This window comes from Cherax quadricarinatus, chromosome 22 (genome assembly GCF_038502225.1).
Source record: "Cherax quadricarinatus isolate ZL_2023a chromosome 22, ASM3850222v1, whole genome shotgun sequence".
NCBI classification, from domain to species: domain Eukaryota; kingdom Metazoa; phylum Arthropoda; class Malacostraca; order Decapoda; family Parastacidae; genus Cherax; species Cherax quadricarinatus.
The window spans coordinates 7,621,900-7,645,520 of NC_091313.1; the positions used below are offsets into that span (position 1 = coordinate 7,621,900).

At 40.4% G+C, this 23,621-nt stretch overlaps 1 protein-coding gene across 1 annotated transcript in view; it reads left to right on the top strand.

Annotated features, from left to right (window-relative positions):
- The window catches only part of LOC128689793 (uncharacterized), a 137,354-nt gene that overhangs the window by 725 nt on the left and 113,008 nt on the right, over nucleotides 1-23,621 (top strand). Inside the window, exons 2-4 of the mRNA XM_053778271.2 lie at nucleotides 8,887-9,031; nucleotides 12,731-12,855; nucleotides 19,599-19,775. Coding sequence (XP_053634246.2) covers nucleotides 8,895-9,031; nucleotides 12,731-12,855; nucleotides 19,599-19,775 — 439 coding nt within the window. The 5' untranslated portion in view covers nucleotides 8,887-8,894. The remainder of the gene's footprint in view (nucleotides 1-8,886; nucleotides 9,032-12,730; nucleotides 12,856-19,598; nucleotides 19,776-23,621) is intronic.

A 23,621-nucleotide genomic window follows, 5' to 3' on the forward strand; every position in this document is an offset into this window, starting at 1 on the left:
TGCAGGGTGCCTGATTCTTGTAGGATTGCGTGGTCCTGCAACTAGCCAAGGATTCGCCATGGGTTCGAATCCTTGGCTAGTCGCAGTATTGTTACTGAGATTATATATATATATATATATATATATATATATATATATATATATATATGTTCAGGCTGTTTTGTATACATCCAGTTTTTATTCTACTTATTCGACAAAATAATTTTTTTTTTAAACCAAGCCCACCGATACAACTTACTCAGCACGAGAGCGAGGCAGAGAGAGCTAAGCAGAGAGAGCGAAGCAGAGAGAGCGAAGCAGAGAGAGAGAGAGAGAGAGAGAGATCTTATAGCACTTAGAAGTATCTCGCATCTGCTTGACAATAGAGGTTGCAAGATTCTGTACGAGGCACAAGTATGTTCACACCTTGAGCATGTTCCATTTTCATAGACTACCTGCCCTCCGTCTCAGAGCAAGACGACTCATCTCTCGCCTGGACCCAGCCTAGATAGATCTGTTATTTCAGCATAACCTTCAACACCGGAGGAATGTTGGTGGCCATATTGTTTTGTATAAAGCCAACATTGACAAAGTTCCACACTTAGCTCCACTCTAAGACAGCAAGAAGTGAGCTTCTACACAACAAGACGGGCAGCAGTCAACAACTTTACTGTGACTGTATCCCTCTCAATGACTTCACTTTATCTGTGGTCATTCATTCATAGGATGACTCGAATTTGGAACATGTTCGTACAGGATATTGACATCAACGAAATAAAGTCAGTTGACTAAATGAAATCGTTGGTCCACAGATGACTCCAACTTCATCGTATTCCCTGTTTATAAAATTTTTAACAGTAAAAAGGCTTTAAAATGAGCTGATGAAGGTAACACCTATTACTTTGTAAATAAAGTTAGGAACCCCTAACCTTGTAAAACCCTGTGTTAAAAGAGAGAGAGAGAGAGAGATGAAAATGAGTGCAGGGAATTAAATAAATATTTTTAATAAAGTGGTGTGCTGGCCTATAAAATGTGAATTAAATGGCAGCAGATTATAAAAAATAGCTACGACAACTAAATTATAAACACAAAATTATTTACGATACATTCCCCTGGGAATCCTCAAACTGTAAACTGATAATGAAACCCGGTTACTAGCGTCAGCCCAGTAATGTCCTTATGCAAACATGCATGGAGTCGTTGCAACATTTTTTTTTTTTGGGTGGGGAGGGAGATGAGTTAATGGAATGTAAGAGAACGTGATCATGAATTGTTGAGCTGATGTGTGTAGCACTGTTGATACTGGTTCGTCAGGGAAAAATTAGGTAACAGCAGTAGTGGCCCTGTGGCTGTTAGGTAGCAACACAGTGGTGTCTGAGAACACCGTGGAAGGTGTGGCAATTATTGAAATTTAAAAAGCACTTTAACAGTGTAAAACGTTCAACATTCTTAGCAATGAAAAATACAAGAAAAACAGATAGTTAAAATAAAATAAGCCATTACAGATAAAATTCATTAAAAGCTGTCACGCCGAAGTTAAAATAAGCAGCATGAGTTTAAAATTCCATTAAACTGTTAATGTTTAAAACACTCCTAAAAGTTCCACGAGGCTCCTTCAGGCGCCCCGGTAATTATAAAAATTTCAAACAAAAAGAAAACAGCCTATATCGTGGGGAAACAGGAAACAAGCATTTTCCACAGTCAACTGCACACCACGAGCTATTTAGAGGGCGGGGGGGGGGGTAATTAGAGAGAGAGCTTGCAAACTGGTGGCTGTATGTGCACGATCCTTAAGAACATAAGAAAGGAGAGACACTGCAGCAGGCCTACTACCCCATATTAGGCAGGCCTTTGTCAAACTCAAAACAACTAACAAAAATATATACTTCAGAGTGACTATTGTTGCTGAAGGATGAGGGCCAAAGACTTTGTGCTTATCCGCAAATCTTTATTTAAGATGTATTAATATTACTGCACCAAACACAATTCGGTCAAGAGTATTGGTTTGTGTCATCGTGTCGTGGTGACGCAGCATTGGCAGTAGAATCTTGTAGCAAAAGTCGCTGCGTTTGCCATCCTGCAGCCCACTGCCTCATCTGATCAGTATCACACTATGCAGTTTTCTGTCGATATTGTAGTTATATTGGAGACACTTCCAACTTTTAAATCCAATACATAATCCTCCTTCTGCAAATCGCATTTTATTTGATCGGACTTTCTTGTTCCACTGGCTCTTGCTATACTCGGCCCCTTCACAACAGCAAGTTTCTTCCGGGAACAGTCTACAGCAATGACATCTACAGTGTCATCATGCTTCCTAACACGGTGACCATGGACTCTGGCCCTGCGTACTTTCGTTAGCATCAGTCTGTATTTAAATTTTAAAGCGTCACTATAATCGGCACCATTTATTACACTTGCGCCGTTAACCATCTATTCATTTACTTGCGATACCAAATGGTGTTTCTTCAAGCTCACACTATCAAGGGAGTTGGCCAAAGATCTACGTCACTCCATCTTTCTGTTTCCTGGTCGTTACGACTGTTGCAGCAAATCGACTTTGTCCAATAAACTTAATTGCCTTAATTGTGTTAGGATGTGTCGTCAGTGCCCTAATAATTTCATGTTTGAGATGTCATGGAAGGAATCCAAGCAGTTCCTTGGCAATATAGGCACTCTTGTAGACATGCACACACATCCTAAACGTCCAGCAACAGAAAGCGTGTGGAAAACTCCTACGGGTGTATCATTGGGTAACTTTAACCACTTTATTATGTGGAAGCAGCTCCTGCAGAAGCTATACAGAATACCGAGAACGTTTATGCAGTGGACAATCCTCGCTGCAGCTGCTCAGTGAAGTCGAGGTCTGGACTCACCAGTAAAGCTAACTGTCCACTCTGTTTTAAGAACATATGAAAGAAGAAACACTGCAGTAGGCCTACTGGCCCATGCAAGACAGGTCCAAGTCTCTCACCAGCTTAAACCAATGACCCAAGCTAGTCAGATCAGGTTACATCAACTTAAGGAAGGAGCACGGCATCAGACCTAGTTGCACAAGCTAGTCAGGTCCAACTCACACCCACCCACACCCACTCATGTATTTATCTAACCTATTTTTTAAAGCTACACAACGTTTTAGCTTCTATGACGGTACTCGGAAGTTTGTTCCACTCATCTACAACTCTATTGCCAAACCACTACTTTCCTATATCATTCCTGAATCTGAATTTTTCCAACTTAAAACCATTGTTGCGAGCCCTGTCTTGCTAGATAATTTTAGCATGCTATTTACATTTCCTTTATTTATTCCTGTTTTCCAGTTTATACGCCTCAATCGCATCCCCCCTAATTCTACGCCTTTCTAGAGAGTGCAGGTTCAGGGCCCTCAGTTTATCCTCATAGGGAAGATTTCTGATACATGGGATCAACTTTGTCATCCCCCTTTGTATATTTTCTAGTGCATTTGTGACCAAAACTGCGCAGCATAATCTAAATGAGGCCTAACCAATGATATACAGAGTTGAAGAAAAACCTGATGACTCCTGTTATTTATGCTTCTTGATATGAAGCCAAGGATTCTGTTCACTTTATTGCGAACACTTATGCACTGTTGTCTTGGTTTTAGATTATTGCTAACCAGAACTCCCAAATCCTTTTCACAGTCAGTACTATTAAGATCTACATTATTTAGTTTATATGTGGCATCGTTATTTTCCTGTCCAATGTTTAGAACTTTCTCAATTGTCTATATTAAACTTCATCTGCCACTTCCCCAACCACTGCATCAGTCTATTCAAATCTTCCTGGAGTGCTTTAATGTCCTCGTCAGAATGAATTCGATGGCCTATTTTGGTGTCATCGGCAAACTTGCTTATGTCACTATTTGTTCCCTCATCTATGTCGTTTACGTGGATTGTGAACAACAAGGGGCCCAACACTGACGCCTGTGGAATACCGCTTGTGACGCTTCCCCACTCAGATTTCTCCCTATTTATGCAGACTGTCTGCTGCCTATCTGTCAACTACGCCTCTATCCAGGAAAAATTTTTTCCTATTCCGTGTGCCATAATTTTCCTCAATAGTCTCTGATGTGGGACTCTCTCTAAAGCCTTACTGAAGTCCATATGCACAATATCATATTCATTAACATGATCTCCTCAAGTGCCCCTCTGTAAAACCGTACAGTGATTCATTAATTGATTTATGCATATTACAACCCAGGAATCCATAGGCCTGTTATCCTAGGTGTAATGGGAGCAAAATAAACACAGCAGAAAAACTTTTGACCTATATTATCCTTCACCAAGTAAGAACAGAAGTATGTACACTGTATACACTATGTGCAACAATAGGTATTAGTGCACTCCACGGTAAGCAAGGCAGAATAGAAGCCACTAGAGAGCAGACCGTGCTTCAACCAGCTCTAGAATGGGAGTAACAAGGGCAGACAGGTGTGTGGTACCCATAACACCTCTACGATTGCCAAAACCATCTTCTCATTGGCTTGAACCTTGAACCTGGGTACTAATCGAACGACGGGGCCCCCCTATCATCCGATCCTTAGTACTCGTTCGCTGGTTGGGGGAGATAACCTTTCAATGAGGGTGTATACATGCACCGAATAAAGGTTACGTGCTTTTTGCATGCCACGCCCACCCCGAGAGGGCTCAGGAATAGGCACCCACCTCCCATTGGTAACCATGCCACCATGGCATCAAATGGGACTGCCTTTCCTCTCAACCGTCCAACTCTTAGATAGAGCTCAGCTTTATTCGCGACATAAAGCCAAACCCTAAACTTAGAGCGAGACAGCAGACAGTAGGGCTAATGTAGGTCCAAGGTACGGGAGGACGGTATCCCTCACCCCCTCACTAAAAAAAAACCCACACAAGGGGATAAAAAAAAAGAGTTTTCGAGTTACCATAAGTCCCTAACACATCCTAACCTATTACAATCTTGATAATGCATCTACCAACTTATTTTCTTTGCCAGCAATGTGTAATATTCTGAGAGAATAGGGTTGCAGTCGTAGACTCCATCTCATGAGCCTCGTATTGTGGTTCTTCATGGCTTTGAGATATACCAGAGGGTTGTGCTCACTATAGACAGTGACCACCTGTGAAGTCTGACCCACATAAACATCGAAGTGCTCCAAGGCCAGTACCAACGCGAGGGCTTCTTTTTCAATGGCAGGGTAAGCCCTCTGGTGCGGCTGGAACTTGGCCGAGTAGAAAGCCACAGGCTGCAAACTCTCGTCCCCGTTTTGCAACAGTACTGCCCCAATCCCAGACTCACAAGCATCAATCTGTAATGAGAAAGGTTTGGAGAAGTCTGAAGACAAAAGAATGGTGCAGTACACAACAATCTTTTTGCTTTCGTAAAAGCATTTTGACTTTCTGGGGCCCAATTAAAGGGAACTTTGTGACTGGTAAGAGAGGTAAGGGGGTCTACAATATTGGAAAAAATTTTGCAAAATTTTCTTTAAAACCCTATCATGCCTAGGAAACGTTGAAGAGATTTCGTATCATGGGGAATTGAGTAATCTTTAATGGCAAGAACTTTAGCAAATTTAGGAGCAACTTTGCCACTACCCACTTCATGGCCTAGAAAAGTAACAGTGGCCTGGCCAAAGGAAGACTTAGATAAATTAACAGTTAAATGAGAACTCTGGAAGGTCTTAAAGAGAGCCTTAAGTTTAAATAGGTGTTGATCCCAAGTATCAGACATCACAACAATATCATCCAGGTACGCTGCCGTGCCTTCAAGTCCTTTAATAGCCTGATGGATAAGTTTCTGGAATGAAGAGGGGGAGTTTTTCATTCCGAAGGGGGTAACTGTATATTGATAATGACCTGGAATTACGAAGGCAGAGATTTCCTTCGCCTTATCCGTCAAAGGTACCTGATAGTAACCTTTAAGGAGATCTAATTTGGACACAAAAGTAGCCTTACGCACAAAGTCGATTACGTCATCCGAACGAGGAAGAGGGTAAGCATCTGTGATTGTGACCTAATTCACCTTACGGTAGTCTGTACACATACGAAAACCTCCATCAGTTTTTTTTAACAAGGATGCACGGTGAAGCCCATGGACTAGATGACTCCTCCACTAACACATGTTCTAACAGGAATTCTACCTGCTGCTGAAGTAGCTTTTGCTTTTCAGGATTAGCTCTGTAGGGGGAGAGTTTATTAGGTTTAGAGTTTCCCACATCTACGTCATGATAACCTAACGTACATTTTCTCGGCACATCCGAAAAAAATATTAGGGTATGACTGCAGAAGCGCAGTTAAACTTGTTGCTTGAGTTTCAGACAGCCCCACCATTAAAGGGCTAGGGTCCTTGAGGAGGACAGAGTTTGGAAGCTTGACATTAATTTCAGAAATAGAGTGCAGAGTCAGAGTCGTCCTCAGAGGTAGAGGACAGAGTCATTACTGGGACTTTATCTGGTGTATGAAAAGATTTTAATTGATTAATGAGGTGAGTTTTAGTTTGGCGTCTTATCAAGGGAAGATACCACATAATTTACATTTGGTTGTTAATTTACAATATCTTAGAAAAATCCTATAAAATACTTCGAAGTGAAGTGAATAATTCTTCTCATTGTGTCATTACTACAGGTGACCTTCTTGCTTTATTGTTGTATTGTGTCATTACTACAGGTGACCTTCTTGCTTTATTGTTGTATTGTATCATTTACTGACCTTCTTGCAGTATTGTGACTTTATTGTTGTATTGTGTCATTACTACAGGTGACCTTCTTGCTTTATTGTTGTATTGTGTCATTACTACTTCTTGCTTTATTGTTGTATTGTGTCATTACTACAGGTGACCTTCTTGCTTTATTGTTGTATTGTGTCATTACTACAGGTGACCTTCTTGCTTTATTGTTGTATTGTGTCATTACTACAGGTGACCTTCTTGCTTTATTGTTGTATTGTGTCATTACTACAGGTGACCTTGCTTGCTTACTACAGGTGACCTTGCTTTATTGTTGTATTGTGTCATTACTACAGGTGACCTTCTTGCTTTATTGTTGTATTGTGTCATTACTACAGGTGACCTTGCTTTATTGTTGTATTGTGTCATTACTACAGGTTACCTTCTTGCGTTATTGTTGTATTGTGTCATTACTACAGGTGACCTTCTTGCTTTATTGTTGTATTGTGTCATTACTACAGGTGACCTTCTTGCTTTATTGTTGTATTGTGTCATTACTACAGGTGACTTTCTTGCTTTATTGTTGTATTGTGTCATTACTGCAGGTGACCTTCTTGCTTTATTGTTGTATTGTCATTACTACAGGTGACCTTCTTGCTTTATTGTTGTATTGTGTCATTACTACAAGTGACCTTCTTGCTTTATTGTTGTATTGTGTCATTACTACAGGTGACCTTCTTGCTTTATTGTTGTATTGTGTCATTACTACAGGTGACCTTCTTGCTTTATTGTTGTATTGTGTCATTACTACAGGTGACCTTCTTGCTTTATTGTTGTATTGTGTCATTACTACAGGTGACCTTCTTGCTTTATTGTTGTATTGTGTCATTACTACAGGTGACCTTCTTGCTTTATTGTTGTATTGTGTCATTACTACAGGTGACCTTCTTGCTTTATTGTTGTATTGTGTCATTACTACAGGTGACCTTCTTGCTTTATTGTTGTATTGTGTCATTACTACAGGTGACCTTCTTGCTTTATTGTTGTATTTTGTCATTACAACAGGTGACCTTCTTGCTTTATTGTTGTATTGTGTCATTACTACAGGTGACCTTCTTGCTTTATTGTTGTATTGTGTCATTACTACAGGTGACCTTCTTGCTTTATTGTTGTATTGTGTCATTACTACAGGTTACCTTCTTGCTTTATTGTTGTATTGTGTCATTACTACAGGTGACCTTCTTGCTTTATTGTTGTATTGTGTCATTACTACAGGTGACCTTCTTGCTTTATTGTTGTATTGTGTCAATTGTGTCATTACTACAGGTGACCTTCTTGCTTTATTGTTGTATTGTGTCATTACTACAGATGACCTTCTTGCTTTATTGTTGTATTGTGTCATTACTACAGGTGACCTTCTTGCTTTATTGTTGTATTGTGTCATTACTACAGGTGACCTTGCTTTATTGTTGTATTGTGTCATTACTACAGGTGACCTTCTTGCTTTATTGTTGTATTGTGTCATTACTACAGGTGACCTTGCTTTATTGTTGTATTGTGTCATTACTACAGGTGACCTTCTTGCTTTATTGTTGTATTGTGTCATTACTACAGGTGACCTTGCTTTATTGTTGTATTGTGTCATTACTACAGGTGACCTTCTTGCTTTATTGTTGTATTGTGTCATTACTACAGGTGACCTTCTTGCTTTATTGTTGTATTGTGTCATTACTACAGGTGACCTTCTTGCTTTATTGTTGTATTGTGTCATTACTACAGGTGACCTTCTTGCTTTATTGTTGTATTGTGTCATTACTACAGGTGACCTTCTTGCTTTATTGTTGTATTGTGTCATTACTACAGGTGACCTTGCTTTATTGTTGTATTCTTTCTCTATAATTATTTTTGAACACTCTCACTTATTCAGATTTACGTTGCTTCCTTCATTTACTGATGCACGAAAGTAATTTCTTTACTTCCTCTATAATTACATCATTATGCTCATTCTCACTCGCTCACTCACTTTTACTCTCACTCTCACTCACTTTCTATTTCGGCTGTGGATTTTGGATTTAAATCCTTTACATTTAATATAACTCTTTTGGTAACTCTGAAATTTCTGTTTAGGGAACCTGTTGGCCTTTAACTGGTCATAATTATGGCATAAGTTGCCAGATTATACCTAAAATCGCCAGCGACAATAACTTTTTATTTCTCTTGGCGTGCACGTGTTTGGTGGCGGCGCAGAGGTAGACATGCACCCGCTGCGCTACATCCCTACCTGCGAGGAGGCCGCTGATATCTGCCACGACAACTCATGGTGCAAGCAGCGTCTTGACGTGTTCAGCGCCACCTGCAAGTTCCGTAACGGCCAGTGCCACAACACGGACAGGTAAGTGGTGTTCTTTTGTACCTGTAAGTTCCATGGCTGGCACTGAGAAACACTGAGTTCCCAGGTTTCACTGCAGTGCCTTTCTCACTACTTTTCCTCGTAAGACATCGTTCATCCACAGCTGACAGGTGAAACATTTGTATTTACGAAAAAAAGTTTAAAGATAGTGGTCGTGACTAACTCATGTCGTGATTCAGACTGCGTGTTACACTTTATCCGTGGTATTATCCATGTTCCTTGTGTCATGAATAATTGATCCAGAAGAGAGGCAAAAGAAAATCCTTAAGGTCACCAGGGTTCGCCCCCTGAAACCCCATAGACCTAATATAATCATATGCACCATTGTCGTCATATCATATGTTTTAAGGCAGGAGGAATCGGATTTCAATACCATTTATATTATTAACTGTACTTGATGCTCGTGAGAGCTATTGTTAAATGTATGTTAAGCACATGAGAGTTATTGTTAAATGTATGTTAAGCACATGAGAGCTATTGTTAAATATATGTTAAGCACATGAGAGCTATTGCTAAATGTATGTTAAGCACGACTCACGAAATCGTAATGACACTATTGCAAACAAACCATACCCCGGCCGGGATTGAACGTCACGGCCACGCTAGCTGGAGATTCGTCTGTAAAAACTTGCATTTGTGGCCACAGTGGTGCCTGTGCTAACCTTCCTATGGTGTAGAAATATACCTAGTTGGACGAATCTTATTGTGGCTAGCTGGTCTAGTGGCTAACGCGACGGTCTGGAGTTTTGAGACTCTGACCGCAGGTTCAATCCCGGCCGGGGTATGGTATGTTAAGCACATGAGAGCTATTGTTAAATGTATGTTAAGCACATGAGAGCTATTGTTAAATGTATGTTAAGCACATGAGAGCTATTGTTAAATGTATGTTAAGCACATGAGAGCTATTGTTAAATGTATGTTAAGCACATGAGAGCTATTAATTGTACGTTAAACAGATGAGAGCTATTGTTAAATGTACGTGAACACATGAAAATCATTGTTAAATGTACTTGAAGCACATGAGAGCTAAAAATTCTCGATAATGATAATCAGTATTTCTATATGAAAACATTCTTCAAAACCAACGTTTTACAGTATTTAATTATCTATCATATTAGACCAACATGACCATGCTAAAATGAGGCGCAGCAGAGTAAGAGTGAATTATTCCAGGTTCATTGTTAATTTACAGGTGAATCTGCACGATATATAATGATAAAAATATTGAAGATGTTGGAGAGAGAGATCTGGGGGGAACTGCAGACAACAGTGTTAACCAGAGGGTATAAATTAATATATTAAGAGACTGGTGCTGTAAGTGCAAACTTCTAATTGGCCTCTCTCTCTCTCTCTCTCTCTCTCTCTCTCTCTCTCTCTCTCTCTCTCTCTCTCTCTCTCTCTCTCTCTCTCTCTCTCTCTCTCTAACCCCTTTATTAGATATATACAAAGAAGAGAGAGGCACAATACTGTGACTGGAACAATCCACAAATAACTGGCACATAGGTTAGGTTAGGTTAGCTAAGGTTTGTCAGGAAACAGAACAAATGTTTCCTGACTCGGGTCTTAGTCATATGATGACCCACCACTGGAGCTTTTGGACATCTGATCGAGGCCTTCCGCTGGCTTACCAGTCTACCCGGACGTTTCGGTCCGACTTGAACCATTAGTGTTTGACTAGTTAATGGTTCTAGTCTGACTGAAACGTCGTTATAAGTTTCTTTCATCTATGTACGGGTTGTTTGTGTATTTTAGATATATGTATTGTAAAATTATTAAAAAAAAAATACCGTGGGCATAAATTAGTCTGTGTAGCAGACCTCTCAAATGTATAATACAAAACAAATATAGATGTGATTGAAAAAGTCTTAAAACATAATAAAACTGACTTCAGGAGCTAAATGATGATAGTTATGATAAGGATGTGAAAATAAAGATCCTCACTGGTTGTTAGCAGGAGACAGCAAGTGCTATAACCACTGTTAACAGAAATATAACATCTGCAGCAAGGCAGTAAGTGCTATAACCACTGTACCCCTCATGGAAGGTTCCTTGATGTTGGTGAGGGGCTCTTGATTTAAGGAATTGGATCTGTGCTCCAGTTCCCCGAATTAAGCCTGAATGCCTTCCACATCCCCCCTCCCCTGGGCGCTGTATAATCCTACGGGTTTAGCGCTTCCCCCTTGATTATAATAATAATAATATAACCACTGTTAACAGAAATACAACATCTGCAGTAGGGCAGTAAGTGTTATAATCACTGTTAACAGAAATACAATATCTGCAGCATGGCAGTAAGTGCTATAACCATTGTTAACAGAAATACAACATCAACAGGGCAGTAAGTGCTATAACCACTGTCAACAGAAATGCAACATCTGCAGCTGGGCAGTAACTGTTATAACCACTGTTAACAGAAAAATAACTGTAGCAAGGTAGTAAGTGCTATGACACCTGTTAAGAAAACAATAGCAGGTTTTTAAGTACTATAACCACTGTTAATAATAAAAATGAAATAGATCATTAACCGTGTAGTATTCGAAGGAGCAATTAGGGGCCCATGTCTGTGAAAGTTATGTAAGGGAGCGCGGGCTGATGTAACTACATATGAAACAATCACACATGTAGGCATATTGTCTCGAATTTTTAATGGTGTGAGGAAACCGAAGCTTACTCAGAGAAACACGTGAATGTATTGTTTTGCAGATTCTCCGGTAAGAGGGCAGAGCTATCTGAAAACGTGTGAATGTCATGTGACGATTTTATCTGCTCTTAACGCGCGTCTCATTAGTGAGAGTGTGTAAACATGGAGAGTGACGAACACATGCTGAGATATATGGATGGTTCTGGTATACGTTAATGGAGTTACGCTGCAAGATATAAGCTCTAGCTTTATCCCTCTTAATGGAAAAAAAGAGGTCATGACCCTCTCTAGCCCACTCCTGCTCTGCCAGTGAGTGAAATTAGAGAGAGGAGTTTTAGTCTCTTGAGAGGGGTCGACGCCCCCTGTGGAGAAAATTTCTCCACATTTTACCCACAGTGACCTAGTGGTCCTGGTTTTGCCATCAGTGAACTAGTGGACCTGGTCTTACCCTCAGTGACATAGTGACCCTGGTCTTACCCCTCAGTGACCTAGGGACCCTGGTCTTACCCTCAGTGACCTAGTGACCCTGGTCTTACCCTCAGTGACCTAGTGGACCTGGTCTTACCCTCAGTGACCTAGTGACCCTGGTCTTACCCTCAGTGACCTAGTGACCCTGGTCTTACCCTCAGTGACCTAGTGGCCCTGGTCTTACCCTCAGTGACCTAGTGACCCTGGTCTTACCCTCAGTGACCTAGTGACCCTGGTCTTACCCTCAGTGACCTAGTGACCCTGGTCTTACCCTCAGTGACCTAGTGGCCCTGGTCTTACCCTCAGTGACATAGTGACCCTGGTCTTACCCTCAGTGACCTAGTGGCCCTGATCTTACCGTGTTCAACCATGTAAGTGAAGTAGTAATTGACCTATGTGTCATGGGTAACTTCCTGAACCTTTGTGTGACCTTGTGAACCTGGTCTCGCCCTGAGTGACCTCGTGAACCTGGTCTCGCCCTGAGTGACCTCGTGAACCTCGTCTCGCTCTGAGTGACCTCTTGAACTTGGTCTCGCCCTGAGTGACCTCATGACTCTGGTCTTACCCTACAGGGAGGACTGCCTGAAGGTGTGGCTGCAGCTGAGGGAGACGCCTTTGCTGGGCTGTATCTGTCCTGACGGTCTGGATAAGAAGTGTTCCCGCCTCTACTCCCTCGTCAACGAGAACCCTTGTGTCGGTGAGACCAATATTCTACCCTTGTCTTACACTACTCTGCTCTCACCTCAGGCAAACTTTAATTAACCAGACCCTCTAACCTGCTAAAATATTATATTTATTAATGCAAAATATCTGTTCTCAGGTTCCATTATGTATAATATATATATATATATATATATATATATATATATATATATATATATATATATATATATATATATATATGTTGTGTCAGATAAATAAAACTTGCGATTTTAGCCTAAATAACAATGCACTACTTGCCATATAAGACAAGCTAAAATTTGTGTATGCAATATATTTCATTGTGTCTGTTTATTATTAAGTTATTTTAAACATATATAAAATATATTGAGTGGATTAGGCTAAATTAAATTGCGCTTGTTTTAATAAGTTAGGTAAGTTTTCCTAAAGCTCTTTTGGTACAAAATCATTAATTTTTATAATTAACATCTATGAAAAAATATATATCTTTAAATGTAAAAAATAAAATCTTAGAAAGGACTTAATATGACCAGTTTTACCTATTCGGCACGGCATTATATATATATATATATATATATATATATATATATATATATATATATATATATATATATATATATATATATATATATATATAAATATAGGGAGGTACCACCTGTAGGACTGTCCTGGGGACCCTCATCCTCAGAGAAAAGAATAAACTTGCTTCAGGGAAAACTCAAGGTTCACCCTGAAACTGTTTGAGAATTTTCTCCTACCACCCCCTATATTTCAAATATGTTTTATGTAAAGACAAAATACATTAGCCAAACATTCACAAATATATATATATATATATATATATATATATATATATATATATATATATATATATATATATATATATATGCAAAACAACCACAGGGGGAGTTGAATGGTAACTCTAGGCCTTTTGTGTTGCAATTAACACATAAACTTGCAATGTTGCAAAAAAAATGAGTATGAAATCCAGGAAGATTCGTCCAGGGGAACTTTTATTGCTCGAATGAGGTAAGAAGGTAGGAGGTGCTAAAAAATGGGTCCAAGGCCGACTCAGTTACAACTAAAGGGAAGATGGCAATAATTTATCCCACTAGCTTCTTGGGCTGACGTTGGTCTAACCATCAAGAACAAGCAGGAAAACAGACCTTAATTCTTCAGGTGATCAACTACAACACTTAAAACAATCTTAAGCATTCGCGTAGGAATCCAGTTTTATTCTATGCATGATAACCTCAATTATAAGCGAATCAAGTTTGAATTGACCTCAACTATTATGTGATGTTAGAATAACACGATACCGATGTTCAATACAAACAGCTAAGGAATCAAATGTAATATTCAACCACAGCCGAGTTTGCAACAATTCCTCAAACTGATCAGAAACCAAAGTTCTAGTTCCCTGTATATCATGGTTTGAAAAAAAAATATTTTAGAATCTGCAGTTATAAAACATGATAAACGTTCATTAAACATTAATATTAGTGGATTATTCAATCTCGATTCCAATACGAATGCTTTGAGTTGTCTTAAGTGTTGTAGTTCCACACTGAGGAATTAGGGCCTGTTTACCTGCTCGTTCTTGATGGTCAGACCAGCGTCTGCCCAAAAATCTGGTGGGATAGATACACTATGTCCGTCTTCCTATAGACAAACTACAGATGTCTCCTTTTAGTTTGAGGTGAGTCGGCCTTGGGCCCATTTTCTTAAGTTCATGGAATTTTCCTAAAACTATTGCCAGATATATCTGTATTCAATATGTAAAGCCTTTTATATCATATCAATGTCTGACCGAATATTTTATAATTATCATGTGACTACTGCTATGTTCACTACGTCATTACTACATTATCAGTGCTTGTGGACTGACTGTCTTCTAATGCTTTAATAATTAATCTTTCTGGCACTGGACACTGGGTACTGGTATGTCTGGGGCACTTAATGTCTCCTGCCTCCCTACCTCATTCGAGCAAAAAACGTTCCCCTGGACAAAATTGCTCAGACTTTCTACTAATTTCTGCAACATTGGAAGCTCCTGATGATGTGATAATTGCAACACGAAAGTCCTACAGCTATCACTCAACTCTCCCTCTGTTTTTTTTTTTTTTTTGCATCTTGTATCGCTTGTTCACGATTATTGCATATATATATATATATATATATATATATATATATATATATATATATATATATATATATATATATATATATATATATATATATATATACACATATATATATATATATATATATATATATATATATATATATATATATATATATATATATATATATATATATATATATATATGCAAAACAACCACTCTGAAAGAATAAAGAAATTCCAAGCGCTTTCGTGACTACTCACATTATCAATAGTTCATTGATAATGTGAGTAGTCACGAAAGCGCTTGGAATTTCTCTATTCTTTCAGAGTGGTTGTTTTGCATATTCTGAAATCACCTGTTTACTGTGATCTTATTGATATATATATATATATATATATATATATATATATATATATATATATATATATATATATATATATATATATATATATATATATATATATATATATATATATATATCGTCCTGCCGAAGAGGTAAAACTGGTCAATTAGCCAGAACTCATTTAAAAGTAAGTCCTTTCTAAAATTTTCTTTTATATGTTTAAAGATATATCTTTTAATTTATGCTAAGGTAAAAATTAATAATTTTGTACTAAAAGAACGTTACAAATCTTACCTAACCTTATAACAAACGCAATTTAATTTAGCCTAATCCAACTAAATATATTTTAGATAGGTTTACTGTAATTTAATAATAAAAAACCCAATGAAATATTTGTTTTTGTTAGGTTCAGAATATTTTTTGCGAAATTATTGCATACACAAATTTTCGCATGCCTTATTCGGCAACAAGAGCATTGCTATTTAAACCAAAATCGCAAGTTATATATATATATATATATATATATATATATATATATATATATATATATATATATATATATATATATATATATATATATATATATATATATTATGTCGTACCGAATATGTAAAACTTGCAATTTTGGCTTAAATAGCAACGCTCATCTTCCCATATAAGACAAGCAAAAATATGTGTATGCAATAATTTCGCAAAAATCATTCTGAACCTAACGAAGAAAAATATATTTCATTGTGTTTGTTTATTATTAAATTATTGTAAATGTACCAAAAATATATTTAGTTGGGTTAAGCTAAAATAAATTGCGCTTGTTATAATAAAGTTAGGTAACTTTTCTAAGTTTCTTTTGGTGCAAAATTAAAAAATTTAACATTAACATCAATGAAAAAAATATATCTTTAAACGTATAAGAGAAAATTTTAGAATGGACCTAATTTTTAATGAGTTCTTGCTAATTGACCAGTTTTACCTATTAGGCACGACATATATATATATATATATATATATATATATATATATATATATATATATATATATATATATATATATATATATATATATATATATATATATATATATTAAAAAATTTTAATTGAGTTACAATTAGAAATATAGAAATGAGAAGAACTATAAATTATCCTTAGAACATTCATTTCAGACTTAAATACAAGTTCGTGTTCAGATAGGAGCAGTTTATTATGGTTCATATTTAGTGTCCATTGTCTTAAAAGATGAGAGAATTGAGAAACTTCAAGCAGGACACATTATGACCATAGTTCCTGATTCTAGCATCCTTAGGTATTACTAAGTTCAAATCAGAAGAGATTGCGTTGTGTCAAGAGCAGACTGTTACTGTAGCAACCATCTGGCCCCATGACCATTGTAGCCACAAATATTTAGAGCATTGCAAATATTTTTATTTTAAGATTGGTTATATACTATATACACTGTTTTAAGTCTTATCTAAACTTAAGTTTTTCTCATCTTCCCTCCAACTGCAATGATCTGTCAGCATTAGAGCCGCCAGATCATGGCGTCTTAAGTGTATGTTCTTAAAGTTCTAGAGTATAGTGGTCGTGTGTGTACTCACCTAATTGTGGTTGCTGGTGTGTGTGTGTGTGTGTGTGTGTGTGTGTGTGTGTGTGTGTGTGTGTGTACTCACCTATTTGTACTCACCTATTTGTGGTTGCAGGGGTCGAGTCTTAGCTCCTGGCCCCGCCTCTTCACCGGTTGCTACTGGGCCCTCTCTCTCCCCGCTCCATGAGCTTTATCAAACCTCGTCTTAAAACTGTGTATGGTTCCTGCCTCCACTACGTCACTTTCTAGGTTATTCAACTGCCTGACAACTCTATGACTGAAGAAATACTCCTTAATATCTCTCTGACTCATTTGTGTCTTCAACTTCCAATTGTGGCCTCTTGTTTCTGTGTCCCCTCCCTGGAACATCCTGTCTTTGTCCACCTTGTCTATTCCACGCAGTATTTTATGTCGTTATCATGTCTTCCCTGACCCTCCTGTCCTCCAGTGTCGTCAGGCCGATTTCCCTTAATCTTTCTTCATAGGACAATCCCCTTAGCTCTGGAACTAACCTTGTGGCAAACCTCTGTACTTTCTCTAGTTTCTTGACGTTCTTTATCAAGTGTGGGTTCCAAACAGGTGCTGCATACTCCGGTATGGGCCTGACATACACGGTGTACAGTGTCTTGAACGATTCCTTACTAAGGTATCGGAACGCTGTTCTCAGGTTTGCCAGGCGCCCACATGCTGCAGCAGTTATCTGATTGATGTGTGCTTCCGGAGACATGCTCGGTGTTATACTCACTCCAAGATCTTTCTCCTTGAGTGAGGTTTGCAGTCTTTGGCCACCTAGCCTATACTCTGTCTGTGGTCTTCTGTGCCCTTCCCCTATCTTCATGACTTTGCATTTGGCAGGATTAAATTCGAGAAGCCATTTGCTGGACCAGGTGTCCAGTCTGTCCAGGTCTTTTTGAAGTCCTGCCTGGTCCTCATCTGATTTAATTTTCCTCATTAACTTCACATCATCTGCAAACAGGGACACTTCTGAGTCTAACCCTTCCATCATGTCGTTCACGTATATGTGTGTGTGTATGTGTGTGTGTGTGTGTGTGTCTGTGTGTTTCTGTGTGCGTGTGTGTACTCACCTATTTGTGGTTGCAGGGGTCGAGTCTTAGCTCCTGGCCCCGCCTCTTCACTGGTTGCTACTGGGTCCTCTCTCGCCCTGCTCCATGAGCTTTATCATACCTCGTCTTAAAACTATGTATGGTTCCCGCCTCCACTACATCACTTTCTAGGTTATTCCACTGCCTGACAGCTCTATGACTGAAGAAATACTTCCTAACATCCCTTTGACTCATCTGTGTCTTCAACTTCCAATTGTGGCCTCTTGTTTCTGTGTCCCCTCCCTGGAACATCCTGTCTCTGTCCACCTTGTCTATTTCGCGCAGTATTTTATATGTTAACATGTTTCCCCTGACCCTCGTGTCCTCCAGTGTCGTCAGGCCGATTTCCCTTAATCTTTCTTCATAGGACATTCCCCTTAGCTCTGGAACTAACCTTGTCGCAAACCTTTGCACTTTCTCTAATTTCTTGACGTGCTTGATCAAGTGCGGGTTTCAAACAGGTGCTGCATACTCCAGTATGGGCCTGACGTACACGGTGTACAGTGTCTTGAACGATTCCTTACTAAGGTATCGGAACGCTGTTTTCAGGTTTGCCAGGCACCCATATGCTGCAGAAGTTATCTGGTTGATGTGTGCTTCCGGAGACATGCTCTGTGTTATACTCACCCCAAGATCTTTCTCCTTGAGCGAGGTTTGCAGTCTTTGGCCACCTAGCCTATACGTCGTCTGTGGTCTTCTGTGCCCTTCCCCGATCTTCATGACTTTGCATTTGGCGGGGTTAAATTTGAGAGGCCAGTTACTGGACCAGGTGTCCAGTTTGTCCTGCCTGATCCTCATCTGATTTAATTCTCTTCATTAACTTCACATTATCTGCTAACAGGAACACTTCTGAGTCTAACCCTTCCATCATGTCGTTCACATATACCAAAAACAGCACTGGCCCTAGGACCGACCCCTGTGGGACCCCGCTCGTCACAGGTGCTCACTGTGATACCTCATCACGTACCATGACTCGTTGTTGCCTCCCTGTCAGGTATTCTCTGATCCATTGCAGTGCCCTTCCTGTTATATGCGCCTGTTCCTCTAGCTTCTGCACTAATCTCTTGTGAGGAACTGTGTCAAAGGCCTTCCTGCAGTCCAAGAAGATGCAATCAACCCACCCCTCTCTCTCGTGTCTTATTTCTGTTACTTTATCATAAAAGTCCAGAAGGTTTGTGACACAGGATTTGCCTTCCATGAATCCGTGCTGGTTGGCGTTTATACTCTTGTTCCGCTCCAGGTTCTCCACCACTCTCCTCCTGATAATCTCCATAACTTTGCGTACTATACACGTCAGTGACACAGGTTTATAGTTTAGTGCCTCTTTTCTGTCTCCTTTTTTAAAAATGGGAACTACATTTGCCGTCTTCCATACCTCAGGTAGTTGCCCAGTTTCCAGGGATGTGTTGAAGATTGTGGTAAGTGGCACACATAGCATATCCGCTCCCTCTCTAAGGACCCACGGGGAGATGTCCGGTCCCATTGCCGTTAAGGTATCGATGTGTGTGTGTGTGTGTGTGTATGTGTGTGTGTGTGTGTGTGTGTTATTCATTTTGAGCAAGTGTCATGAAGGTGAGGTGATAGTGACGCTGTGGGTGTCACCTTGCAGGGGAGAGTTACCCGGGGCGTGTGGCACTTATGTCACGGGTGAGTGCCGCCCTGGGCACCCAGCTCACCCAGTCCGTGCAGGTGCCTAAAGCCGCCGCAACACTCCTCGTCATCTCCTCCTCCCACGCTGAACCTTTCTACCCTCTCTCCACCATCCACCACTACCTCCCCGCCTCCAGTACGTGCCTCCAACGTTCATTCAACTCATCGTCCTTCACACTAACACACATACATGCACATATTTATATACAACTCACCCATCTACTTACCACTTGTTTCTACGTGTACAACAACTGCATGCTTTATGTATTGTTTCTAGTCATGCACAAAAATTGTTCCATGCGTCTCACTTTTGTAAAAATCTGATTTTTTTTTTTTTTTTACATATCCGTTGCCTATACATTTATTAGCCCAATTACTGACCGCTGCATTATCCAGCCACACAGCTGCAACAGGATAAACAACACTGTAAAATCAGGCTACGTATAGACATGAACCAGGCAGCCGACTCTCCCCAACACTCTAATAGAATGACCTTTCCTGGCCCGCCAGTACAACTCTTCTCAATTCCATTTTGAGCGCTTTGGTTGATGTACGCACAAAGTGGCAATTGTGATTTTTGGAAGGGAAACGTAATTGGAACACATCTCTGCATGATCACTCTCGCACACCCTTCCCTCTGGCACCTACACAATATCACTGCCACCTTTTTTTTTAAATTGATCTTCCCTCGCCCCCCCCAGCACCTATTCTCATTCATCAGTATACATAACGACACACCCCCTCCCCCCGTTCCATCACCTCTAGCTTTCATTCATCCATCGACGGCACCTAGCCTTGGCACCTATTATCCTCTTCTAGCACCATTGTATAAGGCACCTACGCTCCCCTAGCCCCATCTTCTAAGTCACCTACCCTCCCCTAGCACCATATTCCAGCACCTAGACTCTTCTAAGCACTTAGTCTAGCATCATGTTCTAACAAGCACAGTGTCTCGTCACTCGCACCACTGACAATCAGCTGTTTGTATTTGATGTATTTGGGGGAGAGGGAGCCGGGCTCCGCATCGTGGGGGAGAGCCTGGTCTCCACAATTTGTGGGGCGAGGGAGCCTGGGCTCCAAAGTATGTTGGGAGAGGAACCCTGGGCTCCAAAGTATGTTGGGAGAGGAACCCTGGGCTCCACAGTACGTAGGGAGAGGGACCCTGGGCTCCACAGTACGTAGGGCGAGGGACCCTGGGCTCCACAGTACGTAGGGAGAGGGAAACTGGGCTCCACAGTAGGTGGAGTATTGGAGCCTGTGTTTCACAGTATATTAGAAGAGGGAGCTGGGTTGAACAGTATGTGGGAAGAGGAAGCCTGAGTTCCACATTATGTGAGGAGAGGGAACCTGAGCTCCCACCAGTCTCACTACTATGTCTCTTCTTTGTAAAACTTATGGAGTACATATACAAGGTATACAGAGACTTTCGGGCAAATTAGGCTAATTACGTCCCAGGATGCGACCAACACTATTCGACAAACACCCAGGTACCCATTTTACTGATAGGTAAACATGGACAGCAGGTGTCTTACGGAAACACGTCCTAATGTTTCCAGACGTACAGGGGATCGACTCCCGGACCTCAGTGTGTGAGCTGAGTGCGCTACTAAGCGAGCTACGGGCCACAGTTGCAAACAGTGCAAAATAACCCCAGTGAAAATCAGGGGTGCCATGAGTATACTGAGATACAACACAGTAAGTGTAAGGGGCCAGATAATAGTCAACAGTCTTCCGTTATACATAAGGGGGGTATAACCAAGAGATTCCCTAGCGGTCTTGAAGAGGAAACTGGATATTTTTTTTAAGTTCCAAATCAGCCGGGCTGTGATTACTATGGACTGCGTGCGTGGGGCCAGGGTTATCGGTCTGATTGATCAGGCCCTCATCCACCGGGAGGCCTGATCATGGACCGGGAAGGTGGGACGTTGATTCCCGGAATACCCTCCAGGTAGACTCCAGGTAGCAGACATTAAGGCGGGTCTGGGACTCCAAAAATTGTCTCCGCTCGACTATCTGAGTCGTTCAAGCTTCAAGTGAACTATTACACTGTAACCTGAGCATGGGTGCACAAGGCTAGCAGCAATGATGGCACCAAACACCAGTTGAGACTATGCACTACACGCAGTCCAGATTTAGTAGTTTCATTGTGGGAAAAATTTCTGCAGAATTCACGTAGAAGAGTTCACCCACCTATTGGCTGTGAGTGCACATAGTTGTGGAAACTTTAATTTTAACAATTCCCATACTATTGACTGACAGATGGGCCCGCAGTCTCTCCACACTGCAGTGGGTCTTCTCCATATTGTCCCCATTCACACTAAATAAAGTACATGTGCAGAAACATGGTAGTCAAACCAATATATTCTCAAGAAATACTAAAACCCTAAGTGAAGATTTGGTCAGGTTACATGTCAAATAAAATTTTTATGAGTGACTATTCAGGCTCACTTTAAATTTCTCACAAATTCTATCTCTAATAAATTAATCTAATTTAAATAATCCTGAACTTTTATTCAAATTGAAATCGGTACTGTCGTTTATGAAACTTGATAACATGTGTCAACCATGAACCTGCTTGATACGACCTTCTCGGAGTTTTGGAAACCAAACGGAGTATTAGACTCTTGTTCAGTTCTAATTCTATATCATGCTGTTGTAATTTTAGTTCAAGGTTTTATACATGGAAAGGTGAAACCAACATATTCTTGTCTGAATATTTATTTTGTCCTCTTTGACCAGACAAATATTTGTGCTTATTAAAAAAAAAATACTTTCATAATTAAATTTGCAATTAAATCACAGAACGTATTAGGTATCGAACCATGGTAAGCGAGTCCTAACACCCACAGGCCGGTGTGTTAACCTCTGGACCAGCTGTGAGTGCTAACATTCACACGCCATAGGGTCGAGTACCATACCTTCTGTAATTGAATTGTAAATTGTTATGAAAGAATTTCTTTCTATAACCACAAATCATTGCTGGTTATGAATGTTGTGGTTCACCTGGAGGTAGGTGAATGTTGTGGTTCACCTGGAGGTAGGTGAATGTTGTGGTTCACCTGTAGGTGGGTGAGTGTTGTGGTTCTCCTGCAGGTGAGTGAATGTTGCAGTTCATCTGCAGGTGAGTGAATGTGGTGGTTCACCTGCAGGTGGGTGAAGGTTGTGGTTCACCTGCAGGCGGGTGAATGTTGTAGTTCACCTGTAGGTGGGTGAATGTTGTGGTTCACCTGCAGGTGGGTGAATGTTGTAGTTCACCTGCAGGTGGGTGAATGTTGTGGTTTACCTGCAGGTGGGTGAATGTTGTGGTTCACCTGCAGGTGGGTGAATGTTGTGGTTCACCTGCAGGTGGGTGAATGTTTTGGTTCACCTGCAGGTGGGTGAATATTGTGGTTCACCTGCAGGTGGGTGAATGTTGTATTTCTCCTTCATGTGATTGAATGTTGTGGTTCACCTGCAGGTGGGTGAATGTTGTGGTTCTCCGGTAGATGGGTGAATGTTGTGGTTCTCCGGTAGATGGGTGAATGTTGTGGTTCTCCTGTAGTTGGGAAAATGCTGTGATTCACATGCAGGTAGGTGAATGTTGTGGTTCTCCTGTATGTGGGTAAATGTTGCAGTTCACCTGCTGCTGAGTGAATGTTGTGGTTCACCTGCAGGTGGGTGAATGTTTAGGTTCACCTGCAGGTGGGTGAATGTTTAGGTTCACCTGCAGGTGGGTGAATGTTGTGGTTCACCTGCAGGTGGGTGAATGTTGTGGTTCACTTGCAGGTTTGTGAATGTTGTGGTTCTCCTGTAGATGAGTGAATGTTGTGGTTCTCCTGTAGGTGGGTGAACGCTGTGGTTCACCTGTAGGTGGGTAAATGTTGTGGTTCACCTGCAGGTGGGTGAATGATGTGCTTCTCCTGTAGGTGGGTGAATGTTGTGATTCTTCTGTAGGTGGGTGAATGTTGTGGTTCACTTGCAGGTGGGTGAATGTTGTGTTTCT